The sequence below is a fragment of the Diaporthe citri genome (assembly GCF_014595645.1).
Source record: "Diaporthe citri strain NFHF-8-4 chromosome Unknown scaffold_1, whole genome shotgun sequence".
NCBI classification, from domain to species: domain Eukaryota; kingdom Fungi; phylum Ascomycota; class Sordariomycetes; order Diaporthales; family Diaporthaceae; genus Diaporthe; species Diaporthe citri.
This window is the reverse complement of record NW_025064846.1, coordinates 5983126-6006806: the sequence shown is the minus strand read 5'-3', so window position 1 is coordinate 6006806 and position 23681 is coordinate 5983126. Positions and strand designations below refer to the sequence as shown.

The following is a 23681-nucleotide window of genomic DNA, read 5'->3' as shown; positions in this document are numbered from 1 at the left end:
CTATTATAAAGTTTTACTATTATTATTAGCTTTATAATTTTACTTTATAAAAATTTAAGTTTACTTTAAAAGATAATTATAACTTTAATTATAAAATTATTATTAATATTATATATCTTTTTAAAAATAAGCTTATTTTTTATATTATTAATTTAGCAATAATATTTTAAATAGCTTAATTTCTTAAATTATTTTTAATTAAAAATATATAAAAGATACTTTATAAATATTAAATTAATACTTATCTTAGCCCCTTTAATTAAATCCTTTATAATGCTAATATAAACTTTATATTTATTAAGTTTTAAAAGATAATATAAGTAATAAGAATTGCTTATAAATAAGTTTTAATAAAAGCTTATTAATTTATTAATAAGATTAAATGCTTTTATACTTCTTTTTAATAAGCATTTAATATTTTATATATTAAATTAATTATTACCTATATAAAAAAAGCTATTCTTTAAATAATAATAAAGGTTATTAATAATATTTATAACCCTTAAGGCATTATATTTATATTACTTATTTTTAAAGCTTATTTATATCTTATGAAAAACTTAGCTTTAACTCCTTTAATATAAAAGCAAGCTAAAGCTATTAAAATAATTATAAAGTCTTTAAAGAAAATAAATATTAAATAATAATTAAATATAGCTTTTAATACTTATAATAAACTTAATATTATAAAAACCCTTAATTTATTATTATAAAGTAATATAAGAATATAGCGAAAAAAAAATAAATAGCAAAGCTTATATAAACTTTTTATTATTAATAATTATAACCTTACTTTAAATTTTTTAAATAACTTAATAATCTTTTAATTTATGGTAATATAGCCATATTATTATAATAAGATAAAGAATATTATAGTTTAAACTTTATAGCTAAATAGTAATTTATAATATACTATATACTTTAAGCTAAATCTTTTAAATATATATTTAAATCCTTTAAAATTAAGGTAATAAGGATAACCTTTAAAAGCAAAGAATAAGCTAAAGATTCCTGCTAAAGCATTTTTAATATAAATATTTATTATTTAAGTATTTCTTAATTAAATATTTATTACTTAATGTAAAAAAAATAACTATAAACTTATATTAAAACTTTAATAAGATAATATAATTACTATACTTAAAAACCCATTTAAGGAATTTAATTATAAGGAAGTATTAAACTTAATTAAATGTAATATTTTTAAGTTTATACTTTATAATAAAAAGATATATAATAGCATATAACTCTTTAAGTCTTAAATAATATTGAAAATTAAGGGTAAGATTAAAAAGCCTTATAAGAAATTACGCCTTATAATAGCTAATTATAATAATTACGATAAAAAAGAAATTCTTACTTAATTCTTTATTATTTAGCAATTAAGCTAATAACTTTTAATTACTTTAATATTATTTCTTATTTAAAAAGAAATATATATTAAGCTTTAAAATATTACTTAAGCCTATTTATAATTAAAATTAAAGCTTAAATATATAATATTTATAAAATTACTATTAAAAATTTATAATAAGTATCCTCTTAACATTATTATATATATTATTAAATCTTTATATAGCATTGCTAAATTTAATATATATTAATAAATAATATATTATAAATATTATTATAAGGAACTAAGCATAATTATCTTTATTTATAATTTATATTTTTTTATCTTAAATAGTAATATAAATAACTTTAATATTATAGCTATATAAATAAATAATACTTTTTTTATTATTATTTTAATATTTTTAATAATAAAGGAAAAGAAAATTAAAAAAGTAAATATTTAATATAAATTAAAGATAATATTTATCCTTAAAATAATACTTAACTTTAATGATATAAAAATCATTATTATAAAGAATAATATTATTAATATGCATTAAAAAAGCTAAGGTATAAAGATTGCCCTTATTTAAACCACCTTTCTTAATTAAGAATAATAATATATTAAGCAATAGGCTTATAATGCTTATTTAGCTTTTATTTATTAATTAAAAGCTATATTTAACTTATTTATAGCTATTTAAATTATTAATTTAAGTAAAGAAAACTATATTAAGCTTAATAAAAGGCTTTAATAATAAGCTAATTATTTTAAATATAATATATAATATATATTACTTAACTTAATTATAATTAAACTACTTATCTTTATTAATGGTTTTTTCGCTAATAATTAAGATTTTAGCTTTTAAATAAGCTTTATTATTACTTTTATTAATAAAACTTAAGGTAATAGCTTTATAAAATTAAATATTTATAATAACATTATTTATTAATTCTTTATTAAGTATAAAAGAATTATTAAAAGCGTTTTAACTTTTAAGATTTATAATATAGTTTATAAATTTAATATAAGTATTGTTTTAATAGCTACTTTATATTAAATTATTATTTATTTTAGCATTAATATTATTCCTTTTATAATTTATATAAATTTATACTTTTTATATAAGTGCTTAATTAAGCTTAATATAATTAAAGAAAAATGCCTTATAATTAACTTAATAATATTTTAATAATTATATAAAAAATGCAAAATCTTTAAAATTTAATAAATTATTAATAATTATAACTTAGTAAATATCTTTATAAAGAATACATTAAATAAAACTCTTAAGCAACTTATAAGTATTAATAAGATTATAATTAAAATATAAAAATATATTAATTAAGGATAATTATTTACTTAAATAAGAAAAAAAGGTATATTAAGGCTTAACGCATTACTTATTACTAAGGAAAACATTTAAATAGGAGTTAATAAAAGTTAATAAGTTAAGTTAATTATAAATAAGGCTATAAAAAAAGATTATTAAAGCAACTTAATTTTTATTTTTATTTAATAAAAGTATATAAAATTAACAAAAGTTTAAATCTTCCTTTTATTAATTAATTGTAAATTACCTTAAGGAATGATATAATATAGCTTATATTTAAAATTACTTTCCTTTCAAGGGTAAATCTTATAGCTAAGATTTTTATAATAATGCTTATATATTAAAAGTTTAAGTAATAAGAATTATTATTATTTTATAAGTACTTAAGTTGCTAACTTATATTTAATAAGTATTTTTAATTAAATTTCGCGGTTTAATATTTATATATTAATTTTATATATATTTTTATTTATTAACTTAATTAACATTAAATAATTTCTTAATACTTAACTTTTCTTCTTTATTTAAATACCTTATTTATTAACCTTTATAACTTATCCTACCTATTTTTTTTTATAATTAATTAATCTTTATTTAATTATAAAGATTAAGTATAATTAAGTTTAAGTTAAATTAAATTAAGGTATATTATAAGTTAAAGATTAAATAATAATATTATTAATTTAAGGGTTTAATTTAATCCTTATTTAATTTAAGTGCTATAAGTAATAAAAGTATAAATTTATAAAATGCATTATAAATAAAACATTTATATAATAAAAGTAATAATTTATACTTTATTAATTAATATGATTAAGATAATTTATTATATATAATTATTAAAATAACCTTTATTCATTAATTATGCATTTTAATAAAATAATTAATTTTTAACTTTTTAATAATAACTTAAGCTTTTTTATATACTTACTTTTTATAAATACTTAGCATAATTAAATAAGTATATATCTTTAATTAATTTAATTAATTAATAAATTTAAACTTAGCGGCTTTAAGTTTAATTTAATTTCTTTTTCTTATATACTTTTTAAAGACATGCATTAATTACTTAATTAAAGATTGCTAATATAATTATAAATATACTATAAAAGGATAGCAGCATTAAGCATAATAAGCATTATAAGTAATAAGTATTATAAGCAATTAGCATTAAAGCACCGGCAGGCAAGGGTTATATACGGCAGCATATAACCACCCTTAAATAATTTATAGCTAAAGGGAGGTTTTGCAGCTTACGGCCGCAACCCTCCTTCCTTTTATATAGCTAATTTAAATACAACCAATCTGCTATTATTAATATATATTAACCCAGCCAACATTTTTATTAATTTATTTATATTTTAATTAATTTATTATAATTATTAATTATAATTAATTTTTTAAAAATATATATAATTTTAAATTTAATATTATATTTTTTATTTTTAAATATAATTTTAAATAATTATAATATTATTTATTTTATTAACTGTTGGTTTGGCTTCCATATGGTTGGTAATAGATAAATAAAGTGTGTAATTAATTTAGCTATGGTGTAAAGGGTAGGTTGCAGCAAAGCTATAGCCTTTCCCCGTTTAGCTATAAGCTAGCTATGGTGGTTTATGCACGGGGCATGTAACCGCTAGCTAATAACTAGCTAGCATCAGCTAATAGCTATTATTAATAAGATTAATTTAAACCTTATACCTTTAAATTTATATATTGCTTATAATATATTTATTATATAAGCATGCTATATATAATGCTTATATATATTATTTTCATATTAGCAATCTTTTATATATATATATATATATGCTTTAAAATTATGCTTTTCTTTTAAATTATTGCTTGGCTAATTAAATCGCTTAATTAACATAAATATCTTATTCTTTAAGGGGCTATAAGGGGTTAAATGCCTTATAACCGTTACTTTAAGGGGTTAAGTATAAGTATTTAAGTGTAAATATATAAGTGCGAGTATTTAAGTGCGAGTATTTAAGTATAAGTATATTTAAATGCTTTAAATGCTTAAATTGCTTAAATCGCTTAATTAAATCATTTAATTATTAATACTTTAAAACTTTAAAGTGTTTAAATACCGCACTTTAATTAATTAAAAGTTTAAGCTATAATTATTAGCTTAATTGTTATTATTAAAGCATTTGTTAAAGTAATTATTGTAAATATTGTTAGGGTTGTTATTTGGTGCTAAGTAATTATTTTTTTCTTTTGGGTTATAATTATTTTTATAAGAAGTGTAGTAATTATTATTTTAAATAGTTTCTTTTTAATTATTTCTTTATCCTCTTAATGGTTTTTAATTATTGTTTATTAAGGCTTATAATGGGGTTAATTGCGTGCTTAGCTTTGCTTAAGGCTATGATAATAATAATAGCTATTAATATCATTAAAGCTTTAATAATTTTAATATTTTATATATATAATGCAATTAATTAAATAATATAAAGGGGTATTTTCATTAATATACTTAATGGCCTTATAAGGGAGGAAGCTATTAAGGAGGAGTTAGCTAAGGAGGTTAAGGTTAATGAAAAGTAACTTATTAAAGATAAGCTAATTATAAAAAAGGCTGTGATTACCTTTAAGGCTATTAAAAAGGAAGTTATTAAGGAGGAGCTTATTGAGAAAAAGGCTGCTAATAAGGAGGTTATTAAGGAGAAGTTAATTAAGGAGGAGTATTAAGATTATTAGCATTATTAGCGTTGCTTGTTAACTTATTGCAATGGGTATTAAAAATATATGCTTTTAGCTTATGCTTTAATTTAAATATTAAGTTATATTATTAATAAATAACGTTTTTATATTGCATGTTTATAGCTTTTATAAATAACTTTATTATTATAATAACTTAAGGATTTATAAATACTTATAAATAGCGCTTAAATATAATTGCTTTTAAAGGGTTTTAAGAAGGGTTAAATGGCTAAAGGGCAAAGGCTTTCTTGCGGTTAATAGCAGGCATTAATCTTGCAACTAATAATAGGCGCCGTTGCCATTAGGGCAGATCTTGTAATGGTTAATTATAAAGTAAAGGGAAAGGGGAGAATATTCTTTTGCTATGTTTATAAATTAATGATTAGCTTTTAAACTATTTATTCATAAGTAATGGCGCTTAAATGCTATTATTGCCTAGTAAATTAATTTATATTGGTTTTTAAGGGTATTTAATGCTAAAGATTATTATCATTAAGAAGGGAAGAAAAGAGAAAAGGTAATAAGGGTATAAGGAAGACGAAAAAAAAAAGATATAGGGAAGGAAGGTTATGCTTATTAATTAAATGTTAATTATTATTAAAAGGTAAATATCTTAAAGGTTTAATTAAGTTATTTATATAATTAAACTAGCAGTAAATATTAATTATTCCTTTTAATGGTTTTGGGCTAACTAAGTAAATAAAATGGTTATATTAATTGCTTGCTTTTATTAATACTCTTTAAAGTATTTAATTAAATATATTAATTAAGTGCATAAATTAATTAAAAGAAACATTATTTATTAATACTTTAAAGTATTTAAAGTGCTTTGCGTTTTATTAAGTACTTAAGGGGTTTTTAAAGGGTTACAGGCCCTGGGGATATTATATGAGTGCTCTAAGGGGTGTTGGTTGCAAACAAGGGCTTCTTAAGGGTGCCAAGCAAGGGCTTTTTAAGGGTGCTAAGCAAGGGCTTTTTAAGGGTGCTAAGCAAGGGCTTCTTAAGGGTGTTAAGCGAGGAGGGCTTAAGGGTATGTTGATTGCAAGCATAGGGGCGTTAATAATTAAGGGTATTGCAAGGGATCTTTTAATGGTTAGGAAAGGTTGTAAGGGCTTAAGGATGTCGCAAGGAAGGCTTTTAACGTAGTATTTTTAATTATGCTTAATAAAGGGGTTAAAGGGGTTGATTTTTTGCACTTATAAATGCCTATAAATAGCTTTCTTATAAGGGTTTTGCACTTATAAATGCTTATAAACGGCTTTTCATAAGGGTATTATGGGTTTTCGCTACTTATAAATGCTTATAAACAACTTTTAAAGAACTTAACTATTTATAATTACTATAAGCAATTATTAATTAGTATTAGTTTAGCTTTTATATGATTAGTAATAAATAAATAAAGTATGTAATTAATTTAGCTATGGTATGGAGGGTAGGTTGCAGTAAAGCTACAGCCTTTCCTTATTTAGCTATAGGCTAGCTATGATAATCTATGCGCGGGGCACGTAACCGCCAGCTAGCAGCTGGCTAGCACCGGCTGGCAGCTACTATTAATAAGACTAGTCTAAACCTTGCACTTTTAAATCTATGCATTGCTTGCAGCGCACTCATTGCATGGGCACGCTGCACGTAATGCCCATACATATTATTCCCACATTAACTTTATTAATTATTTAATTTTAAGCATTTTTAAAAAAGTTATTAAAATAAATATTATTAAAATAAGAACTTTATTTTTAAAGATTTTAAATTATAAAATAAAGTGCTTTAAAAATATATTTATATAAAGTAAATAAAAAAAGATTAAAAATTTAATTTTAAAAAATATAATATTAAAAATACTTTTATAAAAATTAAGTATTTAATATTATAAAATTAATTTAATATTATATTTTAAATTATTTAAATAAAGCATTATTTTTTTTAAATTTATTTAATAATATAATTTAGTTTTTCTTAAATATATATTATTATAATTTCCTTATTTTTACCTTTTATTATAAATATTTATAAGTATTATAAGTATATATAAATTTATAATTTTTTAATAAACTTAATAAAACCTTTTAAGCCCTTTTAATATTTAAATAAAAATTAAAAAAACTTAATAAACCTTTAATATCTTTAATTTAAATATTTAAAAGCTAATACTTTTAAATTATTAATTTAATATACTTAAGGTATAAAAATTAAGAAAATTAAATAAATTAATTATAAAAATTACTTTAAAGCCTTTATTAAAAAAATAATTTAATATAAGCTATTAAAAAATAAAAGCTTAAAACCCTTTTTTTAAATTTTATAAAACCTTTTTTATTATTTATAAGTATTAAATAAGTTAAATTATAAGCTTATAATAATAAATAAGTTTTTAAGATTTATTTATATCTTTCTTTTTATATTAAAAACTTAAAAATAAATATTTAATACTTTTTATATTTATAAAAGCTAAATAAAATAATAATATAATTTAAATATTTATAAAATTAAATAAAATGCTAAAGTTATAATATTTAGCTAATTTATAAATATTAAATATATTAAATAAGTAAAATAAAAAAGTATTAATTTAAAACTTACTTCTTTTTAAACCTTAAAAGTAAATAATGTTATAAAAAAGCTAATAAAGTAATAATTAAATATACTTTAATTATATTATTAAGGGTTAATTTACCTTTTAACCTTTAGCTAAAAGTAATATAAGCTATAGCTTAATTATATAGTATATTACTTATTTTAAGGAAAATGAAATGTGCTTTAAATATTTTTTTATATATATAGTTTTTTTATTATTTTTAATAATTTAAATTAGCTTAAATTTATTATTTTATAACTTATTTATTACCTTATTAAGGTAATATTTATGCTTATAAATATAAAGCATATATATTTAAAAAGGAATATAAAAATAATATAAAGAAACGCCTTATAAAGGGAGAATTAAAAGCTTATATTAAGTATTTAATTAATTATATAATATTTAATATCTTTTAAATTTAAATTTCTTTACTTAAGTAAATAATCTTTATAAGCAATATATAATTTAATAAGGATATATTTTATAAATTAATAATAAATGAAATAAAAAATAATTTTTTAACTTTTAAAATAAAATTATTAAATATTAAGATTATTAATATTAAAAAGATTTAAAATTATATTTATATTATATTTTTAATGCTTTATATAAAAAATAACTTAATTAATTTAAATAATAAATTTAATATTTATTTTATATTAAGAAAGAATAAAATTAATACTTTTAATTAAAACTTAAGAATAAAAACTTTTAAATTTAAAAAGCAAAGTTTATTATATATTGCTTTTTTAAAAAGCTTAAGAAATTAAAAATAAAAACTTTTAACTCTTAAAAAAACCTTAAATATATTAAAATAAAGCTTTTATAAAAAGAAATATACTTTTATTAATAAAATAAGGGTTAATAAATTTAAATCTTTTTTATAAAAATTATATATATTTAAAGCAATAAAAAATTAAAAATCTTTTTAATTAATAAAAATAAAAAGAATATAAAAATAAATTTAAGAATTTAAATTTATAAAAAGATTTTTTTAAATATATAATTAAAATAAATACCTTTAAAAATCTTTTAATTAATTATTATATTTATTAAATATAATTATATTTTATTTTAATATAATCTTTTAAAATAACTTTATAATTACTTTTTTATTTAATTAATTTAAAAAATAAAAATAAAAAATACTTAAAAACTTATATTTTTTAACCTTAAATAATATAATAATAATTATTATTTAAGCCTTTAAAATTAAGCTTAAGCCTTATTTAATATAATAATATTATAAAACTTTTTTTTTAAAATTAATAATATAAAAAAAGCTTAAAAAAAGCTTTTTTTAAAAATAAATAGCTTAAAGTAATATATTAAAAAATATAAAGCTTTATTAAATTTAATATTTAAAGGATTATTAAGCATTAAAAAGTAAAATTAATATTATTATTTTTAAAATAAATATATAAATATAAGCTTAATAAAAATAAAATAATTAAATTTTTTAAGATATAAATTTATATTTAAAGAAACTTATAATCTTATTTTATTATAAAAAGCATATATATTATAACCTTAATTATAAAATTATTTTATATAATAATAATAATTATTATATATTTTAATTTAAAAATTTAATAATTTAATATTATAATTATATTTTTAAATATTAATTAAAAAGAATTAAATTAAATTTATTATAAATTATTTAAGAAATTAAGGAAATATAAAATACTTTTAAAGATACTTTATAAACTTAAAAACTTTTTATTTCTTTAATATAAAGATTTTAATTATATATTATAAAATTTAAGCTTAAAATCCTTATTAAAAAAGCTATGCCTTTTTATTAAATTAACTTATAAAATAATAATCCTTTTTTTATATAAATAATATTTTAATTATATATTTTAAAAATAAATATAAATTCTTTATAAGAATTAAAAATAAAATTTAATTTATATATAAAATAAAAAATTAAAAAAAAGCTTAATAATTTTTAAGTATATAAATTTTTTAAAAATTAAAAAAAGTATATTATAATATTTCTTTATAACTTATATATTAAAAAGATAATAAATAAATATAATTTATTAAGGAATAAAAACTTTTTATTATTTATTTTAATATTTAAAGAAAAACTTAAGCCTTTTTTAAAATAAGCTTTAAAATAAGAAATTTAAGAATTTTAAGAAAACGTTAATTTTATCCTTTATATAATAATTATAATATATTTAAATATAGCATTTCCTTACTTTATATTATTAAAATTTCTTATAAATTTAAGTTTAAGTTACTTTAAGGTAATAAATTATATAATTTAATATTTATATATTACTTAATTCCTTAAATTATAATTTAAAGAAAATTAAAAAGCTTAAATACTTTTAATAATTAAAAATGCTTTATTTATTAATAATAAAGAAAATTAAAGATCTTTTTAAAAGTATATAATAACTTTTTTTAAAAGCCTTATATATTAAAAAGTATATAAATAAGCAATTATTTTTATTTTAATTATTAAGGCTAAAATATTACCTTTAAAGTTTATAATTAAAAAAATAATAACTTTAAAATACTTATTTAAAGATATAACTTTAAATTTAAGTAAATCTTAAATTATTTATTATAATAATTAAATAATTATATACTTAAGTATTAATAAATATAAATAATTAAAAGTAAATCTTAAATATATAAATATTTAATAAATATAATTAAAATAAGAATTTAAAAAAAGTACTTTTAATATTATATATTTAAAAATTAAAAAAATGCTTATAAATAAACTTATTATAGTTTTATTATATGCTTAATTTAAATATTTTAAAGCTTTTTTAAATCTTTAAAATATAAAGAAATTAATAAAAAAGAATTAATTTATTTATTAATTATTTTTATTATTAAATTTTTATTAAAAATCTTAAAAATTATAATATAATCTTTATATAAAAACTATTTTATAATTAAAAACTACTTTTTAATTTTTATAATAATATATTAATTAATTTAAAACCTTTTTTTAATTATTATAATAATCTTTTAAGTTTTTTAAAAAACCCTTTTAACCTTTAATTAAATTCTTAATTATAATTTTAAATTAAAATTTAATAATATTTACTCTTTAATATTACTTTTAAAATTAAAACATTTAATTTTAATAATAATATAATCTTAATATTTTTTTATAATTTTTAAGTTATTAATAACTTAATTTTAAAGCTTTTAAGCCTTTATATTAGCTTTATTATATTACTTTAAAGTAATTATAATTTAGGCTTTAAAGCGCTTTATTATATTTTTATATTTATTTTTTATAGCTTTTAAAAGCTATTATTATAAAGTAAAAATTTTTTAAGTATTAAAAGGAATTATAAAAATATAATTAAAGTAAGCATAATTAAACTTTTTATATTTATATATATTTAAGGCCTTTTTTTAAGTATATTAAAACTTTTTAAATGCTAAGGAATTATTAAATTAAGCGCAATAAAGATAAAGTATAAATAGCAAATTAAAAGCAACTTATAAGAATTGCCTTAAATATAATAATAATAATAATTATCTTTATTATTATAATTTATATAAAAATTATTATTATAATTATGCATAAGGCTTTTAATATAAAAAAGATAAGAAATATAATGCTTATTAATTTTTTTAAGCTTTTTTATATTTTTCTTTTTTTTCTTATACTTTATTTTAACCTTTTTCTTAAAAAAGCATTTTATTTTAAGCTTTAAGCTATTTATATATACTTAAAGGTTTTTTAAAATTATATTAAGAATTAATATATATTTTAAAATTATTTTTTAAATTAATTAAAAAACTTACTTTTAAGTATATTATTTAATAATATTTTAATAAAAGCATTAAAATTTTTATTATTCTTATTAATAAGCTTTTTATTAATTTAATTATATTTATATTTCTTTTTTTAAACCTTAAAAATATAAAAAAGTAAAATAACTTATAGCTTAAAAGCTTATTATTTATTATTTTTAATTATTTTTAATATAATTAAAAAAATACTTAAAATTAATAAAAATAAGTATTTTTAAATATAAATTTAATTAAAAAGTTTAAAAAAAAAGGTTTAATTATTAATTATAAGCTATATTATAAAGTTATAAGTAATTAAAATTTAAATAATTAAGTATATATATTATAAAAAAGGTTAAATAATTAATTATTTAATAAATTATAATTAATATTTTTAAGTATAAATTAATTATTTAAAAAAGTAAGGTAATTAATAAAGTAAGAATTACTTTTTAATTAAGGGGTATATTATATATATATCCTTAACCTTAGTTTATAACTACTTTTTAAAATATTTAAATAGCTAAATTTCTTTTATTTCCTCCTTTTAAACTACTCTTAGGAGATAAATGCTTTTATAATCATGCTTTTAAACCCCTCACGACACTTGTAGCCTTCCACAATATAAAGGTCTCCACTCAATTGAATATGTCTACAAAGAATTCATGTAACGCATCGATTCGCCTGCGCCTGGAAGTGACAAAGGTGGCCCATGTTTTCGCAGTCTACAGTGAAGTCATAGTCTATTAGTCCTAGTAGTCATAAAGGGGGTTGACCTCAGGAAGTCTGGCAGTAATTCTTAAGCACATCCCAAAATAGCTTCAGCTCCATGGTACATTCCAAAATCCCCAATACAAAGCACCCAGTGATGTCTGTGGCAACGCCATATCTGCCCAAAATGACGGTTCAAACGCGAGCTGAGATGCTTCCTGAAGCTGCACATCGCCCAGGCTGCCGAGATTATCAACAGATCTGAGCACAGAATTCGACAGGATCTCAAATGCATCTCGATATACCGATCCAGGAGGATAACGCTCGACCATGGCCCAAAGGACAGACATGCAGGTATTGATAGATGAAATCATGTCTGCCTGGTCGAGAGCCGGGTAATGGTGCATGGAATTCAGGTGAACGCAGTAGGCCATCGCCACGCCGCTCCTGAAGAGGTTATGCGTCGTGCGCCAGAAGAAGCGGAGCTGTCCGTCTGGAATCGAGAAGGGTCTTCCCACAAACGCAAAGGTTTCGCTCCAATGTGTACCATGCCCAGAAGAGCCATCGGCACTGGTTGACATAATCTTGACTGAATTTTGCGTCAACGGCACGCTCATCATGCAGAGAAAGCTCGACTGCCAGTCTGGACGCCAGGCCAATAAAATGCCACGCCCCACTCAGATTAGAGGCGAAGCAACAATACTGTGCCACGAGGACCAGGTTGCACATATGACCGAGATCGCCAGTACATATGACGGCTGGACTGTGGGCAAGTAGCCGGATCCCTGAAGCAAAGTAGCTGTCTGCCCTGGATATGGGGAATGCGGAATCCGTCCTGTTGAGCAACAAGACTGCTGTGGCAAAGACGATGTATGCGCGGAACATACTCGGTGATACCTCAGAGTAATCCTGAAGTACGTTCTGGCCGTCCGAGCCCTCATCATATAGCAACGCGATTGAGGAGGAAAATTCAGCCTTCGGTGGTATGATGGGAGAGAAAAATTCGCAATGCTCGAAGTAGGCGGCAATCAGTCGCGTTGCCCCATCTCGACCAGGTAGAAGAGCTCGTGTCTCACTGGGTAATTCATCTAGAAGTGCTCGATGATCGTTTGGTTTCGATGTCTGCGAAACGCTCCCAATCGGCTCAGCTAGCAATGAGCGAAGAAGGGATTGTCCGTTGGAAGTTGTGATAGTGTTGTAAAAGACGTCTGCATCCAGACTCTTGGATGCCACTTGCTCAATTGGATCTCTGGATGAGGACCTCCCACTCGGGGGCATTGGAGGAAACTTCTCCGAAGTCGACTGAAAGTCCAGCTTTGCTCTGTCGGCGAGTTGAGATTCGAGGAAAGCCACCCTGTCTTCTAAGCTCTGTATGTAGCTGAACATGACCGTCAACCAATTTCCTTATCATGTAAACCTGAGATACGGACCTTCGAGGCACAACTTGACCATCAATGTCAGTGCTTACACAAGGAACACCTGCACGTTCGCAGTTAGAGCAAGCCGGGATGTTCTGGTCGCATCGCTGTTTTCGAGAGCGGCACCGTTTACAGGCGGTGACGTTTGTTCGTCTAACATTTGAGCGTCGACTCAAGTGATCTCGTGACGACATTGTCTACCCGTCACGCAGAATTCGTGTCCAGGAGCTTGGCTGGCTCCTCCCCAGGGAAAGCTCTTATGAATGTAAGAACTATAAATGCACTGTCCGTCGATGTGTCACGGCCCTGACAGAAATAGGACCAACAGTAGGTTAGGTGAGGGTTTAGGTCAACCGTTGTAACAGCCGGGCGGCAAGGCAAGGCAGAGGCAGACCCACGTGACCCCTGGCTTACTCTCATTTGCAATCAATCATATCAAAATGGCGCTAATGGGCTGCACAATACACACCACACCCTTTTTCATATGCACTTTATTTAAGTTTCTTAATATAGCTTTAATTTAATAATTACTTATATTAAAAAAAAGCTGCTTCTTTTTTAATTCTTTTAATATAAATTTAAAAAGAAATAAAGAAAGGTAAAATTAAGAAGTTATATTAAAGTTATTAATTTTAATAAAGTAAATATAATTAAATTTACTTAAAACTATACCCTTTTTAAAATTTTAAAATTTTCTTTAAAATTAAAGATTAATATACTTTATACTTTTAATATTTCCTTCCCCTTTTTTAAATTTATATTAAAAAAATTAAAAAGAAAGCAGTTTTTTTTAATATAAGTAATTATTAAATTAAAAAAGTATTTATTATATAAGAGGTGAAAATATGTAAAAAAATAAAGTGCGTATGAAAAAGGGTGTGGTGTGTGTTGTGCAGCCCATTAGCGCCATTTTAATATGATTAATTGCAAATGAGAGTATGTAACAAGGGTATTGCTTTAATCATTTAAGCCAGGACCATAGATTATCAGCAGCAAAGAATGAGCCAGGAGAGCGAGTCAGCGTACGCCCACCCAGCTTCCACAGTACGCCCACCCAGCTTCCAGCGTTGGCCCACCCAGTACTTCCTTTTCTTAGTATTATATTAATAAGACTAGGTACTTTTCTAAGTTTACCCCGCATATAAGAAGCTAGGGTAGCTATTTTCCAATTTAAGCGATACTTTAAAAATACAAGCCTAAAAAGCCCAGAGGGCCCCAGAGCCCCCAAAGCCCCCAAAGCCCCCAGAGCCCCCAGAGCCCCCAGAGCCCCCAGAGGGCCCCAGAGCGCCCAGAGGGCCCCAGGGCGCCCAGAGCGGCGAGGGCGCCGAGGGGGCAGAGGGCAGAAGGGTAGAAGTAACTTTTAAGTTGCAAATAGAGGGGTAGCTATAAGACCCCTTTGAAATAGCTATAGCTTTGCTAATTTAGAAACCCCGCAGTACCTGCATTTTAGTGCGGATGCAGCTAATTTTCTTTGTACTGGGTGGGCCAACGCTGGAAGCTGGGTGGGCGTACGCTGACTCCAGGAGAGCCAGGCTAAATAGTGGAACTACGTATATATAGTGTTTATTGTTTATAATAACTTATATTATTTTTTATCTTAAAAGGCAGCTAGTAAAAAGGTATTTCACGTTATTGCAACAAAGAAGAGAGGTAGGTCATTGGATGTGTATACAAGTCAAGGGTTTAATCCTGCACTTTTATTTTATCTTTTACTTGTAAGCTTATGGAGAAATCTTATGTGTGATTTCTAGTGTAAAGACCTTTGAATTCAGACTAAGTGTGGCAAGAAGAACGTGTATTTATTCCCAAGAAAAACCTCATGGCTGCGTGTGCTTGAAATCGCGGAGTATTGAGTTCCTATAACCCAAGAAAGTGAGATATGCAGCGCAGAGCCTAAAGCTCCAGTCGCAGAGGAGCGCTTCACAGCTTTTAAGGCTACATGAAAAAACAAGGGATTGACTGCTTCGTTCCTTGCAGCCATTATTCTTTGCCGTTGAACATTAAAATAGGTGTCCGAGAAATTGAAGTGCAGCAAGACGGACATTCCGTGATGCAAGGGCGCGATGCCGCCAATTTTGCCTCCTGCACTGTCTGACGCTGATCACGGAGGCTTGTGCTTCCTGGAAAGGCACACTTGACTGCCAGTATTTTTGAACCGCGGTGCCAGGGGCTATTCCGTAAATATACAGGCAGACCCGCAACGCATATAGGAAAACTCCCTCTTGCTAGCATCAGGTACATGCGCCGCCTGAAAGCCCTCGCCCGGTGATCATACAGAGCTCAAATCGGACTTTGCTAAAGCGGTTTAAAACCAATAGTCAAGTGCAACCGAGAACCATACAACGGACAGCACAGCTCTCCTATGTCCGCAAGATCTGTTCTTGTATGAGTCTATGCTACGAGGGAATCTCATAAACGGTGCCATGGGTAATCCTATACTCACTCCTCCCAAAGGAGGGTAGCCCACGCAATTTTATTCAGCAGCGGATTATCCGGTACAAGATTATTCCATACGAGGTCATCCCATAGAGGGGACCCCACTGGAGGGAATATAGGATGAAATACCAAAGGAGAATGTCTTGCCAGGTTGCTGGAGACTCGACTGCAATATAACGGAAGCGCAATGACATCAGACTGCCTAGAGATGTCGACTGCCATTATAGAGCTGCTTGATATAGAGACCAGGAGGGAATGACTCCAAAGGGGGCCTGCGCTGCTTGGGCCCGCAAGACTTTGATCCAACCTCACCCGAATCAAAGTCGCCCAGAGAGGCCCGGACACACCGCGGCATACATCGCACGTACACACGCACACAAGCAAGCACGGAAGAAAAGAAGAGGCCAAAAGGGGGGTATCATTGCCATAATCTCATATAAAAGTCTAGGGTTGTCAAGAACACAAAATGCCACATCAACAAATCCACTTCCATGCCCATGCTTTTTCAATCATCAGTGCAATGGTAAGCAAACCTCATCTGGCTCATCATCCTGCCCCGCCCTTAGGTATATAGTCTTGCCTGTCTATGCCGTGGCTCTTGCGCAACGGCAATAGCAGTAACAAGAACAAGAAACAAACAATCTCGCAATGCAACCGCTTCGTCTCTACCTGCAAGGTTCCCCCTCAACGAATCTATGCGTCTAGATCTATAGCAAGACACAACACTTCGGCTCCTTTGGCTGTGCCTCCTGCTGTCCTGTGGTCGTGCCCCGTTCCTCCTTCTCTTGTCTGCGCTCTTCTAGTCATGGTGCGGCTTCCGGCGGTCCGGGGCCGCCAGCACCAGTGGAGTCCACTACTTCGACCGCCTCAGACATATCGACTGTTGGGACCCGGCTCTTCTGCTCGGCCTGCATGGTCACGATCTTCATCTTTTCGATCAATTCCGGCATGCGGTATGGCTTGATCATCACGTCGTCACAGCCCGCAGCCTTGGCCTCGAGGACCTGCTCAAGCCTCGCATTGGCACTGACTGCGATGATGGGGATGCTTCCGCCCAGGATCTGACCTTGCCGCTCTAGTTCCCGAATGTGTCGTGTGCAGGTAAGGCCATCCTGGACAGGCATCTCCATGTCCATGAGGATAAGCGACAGGGGGAACTTGTTTGGTGTGGTCGTGGGCGTTAAGTCGACTGTGATTGCAGGGTTGAGTGTCGAGCTGCCCGGGGCGTTTGATCTCGTCGGAGTTGTGGGCGTTGTGAGAGCAGTCGACGATGGATTGGTTGTGGCATCACCATTGGAGACAGGTATCGTAATAGGCCCATCCCCTAGCCATCGGTCAGAGGCACGTAATTTTTCCAGGGCTTCAATGCCATGGTTTGCCACGTCGACCGTGAAGCCATGGTCAGCCAGGCCTCGGCGCGTGATTTGCTGGTTAATCAAATTGTCTTCCACAACCAAAACTCCCTCAATTTTGGGAGACTCCGCACTCGTCTCTGTGCCTAGGGAATCAGAGTCATTCGCGGTTAATTCTGTGGCCTTGATGGGTGTACTTTTCAGAGGGACTTCCGCCGTGCCTATCTGTAGGGATTCGGCCCTCTTTGTGATGGGCAAGCTGGTCGCCTTCAAGGCCGTTCGCGCAGTCGCCCGAGCTTCTCGTAAGGACGCCTCGCTGGGAAGACGCGACTCGACATAAAATGCAAACGTCGACCCAACCCCGGGGAGCGAAGCCACGCCAATCTGTCCGTTGTGCATCTCGCAAAGCCTTCTGCTGATGAAGAGACCCAAACCAGATCCTCCATATTTGACGTGGGTTCTGGCTGATGCTTGTTTGAATCGCTGGAACAGGCTCTTCATCTCTTCCTCTGTCAGGCCTTGACCAGTATCCTTGACTTCGAAGGTGACGAATATCGGGTCGGTGCCGCTCGGGTTCGGTGGCTGTTGGTACTCATGTCCTTGTGACCGGGGTATAAACTGCACTGAGCACGTGGAATCTGTAGGCCTCTCGACTGAAGCACTGACACTGAGCGTCACGTGTCTCAGGTTGCCAGATTTCGTGAATTTTAATGCGTTCGTAAGAAGGTTGATGAGGACTTGTTTGAGCCGTGATGGATCCAAGTCAAGGAACTCCAGTCCTAAGTCTTCATACGACTTATCGACTTTCATCCTCAAATCGATGTCCACCCTACGGGCCTCGACTTCAAACATCTTGAGCGACTCCTTTGCTATCTGGAGCGGGTCGACGGTGATCGGGGTCACAGCCAGTAATTTAGAGTCCAGTTTCGACATGGTCAACTGCATTGTTCGCGTCAGCTGTTTGAGAGGAACAAAAAGAAAGAAAGCAGAGTGGAGAAGGGGAACGAATGAAGGTGATGGGCATGATGAAGAAGACGATGAGAAGATTGAGGAGGCGAAAGGAAAGAGAAGGAAAAAGGGAAAAGGGGGAACGGGAGGTGGAGGAGACGGAACTGCACAAGAGAACAGCTAGGCGCTTCCTGTCCACGTTCCGTTCTGAGAATCCGTACGAGGATAGGAAAAGAGTAGACCTCAGATGGCTACTTACAATGTCATCTACAATCCTCTTTTGATGTTGGGCACTTCAGTTACAAGATTCTGGTTAGCACGGCCCATTCAACTCGGGTCTCTGTGAACTTGGCTGGAATGCGCATAAAAGTAAAGCACGCGGTTCCCACTGAGAGCTCATGCCCTCAAGCCTCCCCATGTAAGGACATCCTACCTGAGTAAGGAAGGGGATGGTCTGGTGCCATTCTGACGGAGCTGAAGCCCGGCTCAAGGAGACGACACTGTGGGAGAGGGGCGAAGGGGTTGTGAGAATTCGTTGGCTTACCAAGCGATGATCGTCTCCGCGTTCTCGACGCTGCTCTCCATAAGAAGCTCATCCTCTCTGCGCATGCCCCCGTCGCTAACGCCTCCGTTTGTTGCCGACGAATTTTGCCTGCTGAGACCTATCCTCTGCTGCAGGTCCAGTGCTTTCCCAAGTGACGCAATGACTGCATCAGCACAGTGGATGATTGCACTGAGGGGGTTGCGCATCTCGTGAGATGTCATGTCGATGAAGTTCTCTTGCTGCCGTTTCGACTCCAGCGCTTCCTCCTTGCGCAATCTTTCCCGCTCGAGTTGCCACTTTTGGAGGGAAATGTCGCTCACGCAGCCGCAGTACGACTGAATCGCTCCGTCAGAGCCCCTCACTGGCAGGAAAGTGCCGTACGCCCATCTCGGCACGACGATCTCAGTACCCTGGCTGTCCTTGACTGTCAAAGGCGTCTTGAATCGGACCTCCAAGGTCTGCGGAGTACCCTCATGGGTGACCTTTTTCATGACTTCCTCCAGCGCAGGCAAGTCCTCTTCCACTATGCACGTCTGCCAGGGTTTGAGGCCGGCCTCTTTAATGTTCATGTCGGCTTTGTCGAGGCCGCACATTTGGAAGAAGACATTGTTCGCCTCGACGAGCTGCCCATCCAAGTCCATCTCGTACATCCCGACGGTTGCCAGCTCCGCCATGCGCTTCAGATTTTCAGCCTGTTGCGCCCTCCGTATCGCCTCCTCGGCGGTCTGATTGTGTAGAGTGACGTCTGTCAGGCAAGTCAACACTTGCAGGATGCTGCCGTCTGCGGCGCGTTCAGCCCGAGCAGCCGCAAGGATGTGGCGTTCGGATGCTTGGTCGTTGATGCCACGAAGTTCGATACCGGCCCTCTCGAAGCTTGCGGATTCCCTCACCAGCGGCGGCGGACTGTTGACGGTGTTTCGCCGAATCAGTCGGCATTCGTAGGTGATGCTGTCTTCCGTGCGTAATTGCTCGTAAGCTCGCACGACACCGGGGCGATCTTCTTCCACGATGTAAGAGAGAATATCTCTCAGAGCCATCGATGGGCCGGTCTCTCGATGGGGATTACCAGTAATCCGATGCCAAGCGTCATTAGTCTTGGTCAGGACGCCTTGGGCGTTCTGAAAAGCCATGCCAACTGGGATGAAATCTGCGACCTCCTGAAATTTGTGAAGTGATTCTGTTGCCTCCTTTATCTTGTCAGTCAGCTTAGACTTCAACCTAGCCTGTGCATAGGCAGCCTCCTCCGCGATGTTGCGACCCCTCCGAGCCTCTTCCTCCAGCAGAACTGTTGAAGCCAGAGTGGTGGTCAATTTCTGGTTTAAAAGCGAAATATACTGTCGGTAGTCACTGTCGTAAGGCCTCCTCGGGTTCAAGCCAAGCAGGAGTAGGCCCATAACGTTCTCTTCTCTGGTAGGCCGGATAGGACAGACAACAGCGCTTCGACAAGCGTCACCAAACCCTCTCCATGCTAGCCCCTGAATCAGAGACTCGGGTAAAGTGCCATCCTTTGTTTGAAGCAGAAGTGGATAATGGCCTTGTAGAGCACTGCGGAAAATAGACGCAAGACCCTGGTCGGTATTTCGAAGCGAGATGGTGGGCGGAGCGATAGTATGGCCTTCGGGCACACCCAGCGCGCCCTCGAGCTGACAAATTTTCGGGAATCCATAGAGTGAATGAGTGACACTTTGTGCTTCAGGGTCATCTTGGACCGAATACAGAATCGCCAGCGGAACATCGTATCGGGGTTCGACGGCGCTAAGAAATTCGACAGTTTTGGCCCAGTAAGACTTCGCATCTCTGGCCGTTACCAGTGCGTCGCCGAGATCGATGAGCATCTTCATCCGCCTCTCCCATAGGCGCACCGATGTGACATCGAGAATCGGATGTAAGAAGCCTGAAACCTTCTCTTCTTCCATGATGGGTACGACCGACCACTTCAGATATGTCTCCTCAGGGCCATCATCTGTCCTTTCCATGAAAAATCGCCATTCCTTCTCGACGATACCACGGCGTTTCTCGGCGGTCGTGAGCATGATCTCCTTTAGCTTAGGGCCAGCCTCGAGCCACACATGCTCCAGGGACTTCCCTAACAGACCTGGGTGTTTCGACCCGCAAAGCGCTCCGAAGGCTTCGTTGTATATCGTGGTGAAATGTTCTCCCCAGTACAAGGCAATCGGGCGGGAGTCTGCAAGAACCTGGTTGAGCGTTTGCTTCAGTAGGGTTGGCCAGGTATTAAGAGGTCCAAGAGGCGTCGAGGGCCAGTCGATGGTTGTAAGAATTTTGAGATAAGGCCCCTGGTCATGCATGATTTCCGGCAAGACCCAGTCCGGCTCAACAAACATCCTCTGTGCAGGCAAGGGCTCATGCTCAGAGGCAGTTCCTGGACCGCACAAAGAGTCTGATCGGCGGTCATGGTGCGGGATTGCTATGGGTAAAGTAGAAGATGCAACCTTGTTGGCGCTGCCGGAGACACCAAAGCTTCCTTTTTGAGAATCGAGCCGGATCTTGCGGGGACGGTCGGCAGATGAGGGCTGCTCGTTGGTTCCGACGACCAGCCACCTCCCCTGGACGAGGCATTTGCTCCATTGGGCGTTGGAATAATAGAAGGGCGACGAGGGAGAGTCCGAGGAGGAAGAGCTGCGGGCCTTGGTCAAACTCGGAGGCAGGAATGAAGCGGAGATCCATTCCCAGAGGACAGCGTGTTGGCTGCGGGAGGACTGGACAAGGTCAACAAGGTCAGGACAGGCCGAGAGCGCGGGGTTGCAGTAAGCGATGGAGGAGGTCTGTTCTGAATTTCCGGCGGCGATGGTGAGATCGACGATGAAGGTCGGTCGTGGATCAGCCTCGAGAAGATCAACGATGCCGACGCTCCTGAGTTGCGGAGACATGCTGCGGTTTGCCGGGTCCTCAGTCGGTGCTATTCGGAGGTCAACATAGTTGGGACAACATAGTTGGGATCCGGCACGAACAGGCGGTTGTGTGGCTGCGCAAGAGGCGTTCCAAGCACGGGAGAAGCCTGCGCGGAGAGCGAGTGAAGCCCAAGAGGTCTGCCCGCCTGGCAGCAAAGAGAGACGGGGGCGGGCGGGAGGCGGGCGGAGGGCGGGCGGAAGGCGTGCCCCGTCCTTGCGGCGACTGGCCAGGCCGTCTCAACGGAACGGAACGATGGTCTCGGGTAGGGGTGAGGATCACAAGAAGAGGAGAGGCTCTAGTCGGCGCACAAAGACGCAGGAGATAAGACGTGCGAGCGTAGGCGGGCAGCCTAGGGTTGAAGGAGGAAATCAAACGGGCACCGCCAGGACGAAAAGACCCAGTCAAATCAAGTCAGTCAGGTCAAGTGGGCCATGACCCGGAAGCTGGGCCGCTGGTAAGAGTGATGTGGGGGTAGAATCCCTCACGATCGCCGTCCCACTGCCCAAACCTGGAAGTCGAAGCAGCGCGTGCTGGCAGGGATTGCGACCGCCTCCCGAGTCCCAGCAGGGCCTGTCACTGTCACTGTCCGACGTCCGTACCCAGACCGCGCGCCAGAGCCTGCTCGGCGCGTTTCCCACGCTTTTGCGCGGGACAGGGGCCTGAAGGACGCGCGCCGGAGATGAGGACGGCGACGATAGCTGCCTGATGGTGTGGTGGCGTGCGCTGCCTGTCCGAGTGTGTGTGTGCGTGTGTGTGGGTTTCGACAAGCCGGCCCTGGACAGGAGAGGGAGGTGCTGCGAAATCGTGGGAAGGGCTACTGTGCTGTACTGATGTGAGGCGGGGCTCCTCGACATCAGAGTTCTCCGAGCTTCTCCAGCCCTTTTCCATGGCGGAGCGCGCCGTTCGCCAAGCAATTGGCACCCACATGGATACAATGGCGAGGCCAACCCTGTCCTCCGGGCCTTGACGATGGACGACCAAAAGCTTGAACGGCCTGCAGATGAGGCACGACATCGCCTGGTAGGTCCTGCTCCTAGCCGCAGCCAGTGGGCAGGGAGAACACAGACGCACTTCTGCGCTGGGGCCTCCCTGGGATAGGCTTCACCACGGCAGGTCAGCTACGCGATGCCTGCGAACCCAGCACTGCCAGCCAGCCCACACAGTCCCAGCCACGGCTGCAGACAAACCACCTGGGCATACTGTACACAGCGCGGCAACCAGAGGTAGAGCAGCAGAGGATTGGTCAGCTGCGTGAGTGCTTTTTTTTCCCTCTCTCCCTCTCTTCTTGCTTTCCGAGGGATAAGGATCTGAGATGTGATAGATCTCTGTGATTCGGCAGGCGGACGAGCGGGATCGCAAGTATTACTGTAAGTCATCTCGGTACCGATTCGAATGAACCTTGAGCTTGAGATCGGAGGGATAGGCAGGGCCGGTATGTGCATCTACATCTTGCAGTCGTTGGGCCATGCAGCCGTTGCGTTGGGAGCAGCTCGTCGAGCAATGCACAATGGCCACCTGCTATGTGTGTTGCAACAAGGTACATGTATGTATCGGGTACCTCTGTGCTGCAATGCGTGGTGTGGGCAATGACAGATGTTGACAGGTGGGTTCGCTGCA

The 23681-nt window shown here is 32.9% G+C and overlaps 3 protein-coding genes across 3 annotated transcripts; all 3 read right to left on the bottom strand.

Moving 5' to 3' along the window:
- Positions 1 to 12912: 12912 nt before the first annotated feature.
- Positions 12913 to 13842, bottom strand: INS49_001590 (uncharacterized protein; the record flags this gene model as incomplete). The annotated part of the gene is made up of 1 exon (XM_043162415.1): positions 12913 to 13842. One exon carries the CDS (start codon positions 13840 to 13842, stop codon positions 12913 to 12915), a length of 930 nt encoding a protein of 309 aa, XP_043030921.1.
- A 3271-nt stretch (positions 13843 to 17113) lies between these two features.
- INS49_001589 (uncharacterized protein) lies at positions 17114 to 18595 on the bottom strand (the record flags this gene model as incomplete). Its single annotated transcript, XM_043162414.1, has 1 exon — positions 17114 to 18595. The coding sequence occupies one exon, from the start codon at positions 18593 to 18595 to the stop codon at positions 17114 to 17116; it is 1482 nt and encodes a 493-aa protein (XP_043030920.1).
- Positions 18596 to 19150: 555 nt separating this feature from the next.
- On the bottom strand, positions 19151 to 22042 carry INS49_001588 (uncharacterized protein; the record flags this gene model as incomplete). Its single annotated transcript, XM_043162413.1, has 1 exon — positions 19151 to 22042. The coding sequence occupies one exon, from the start codon at positions 22040 to 22042 to the stop codon at positions 19151 to 19153; it is 2892 nt and encodes a 963-aa protein (XP_043030919.1).
- Between the last annotated feature and the right edge of the window lie 1639 nt (positions 22043 to 23681).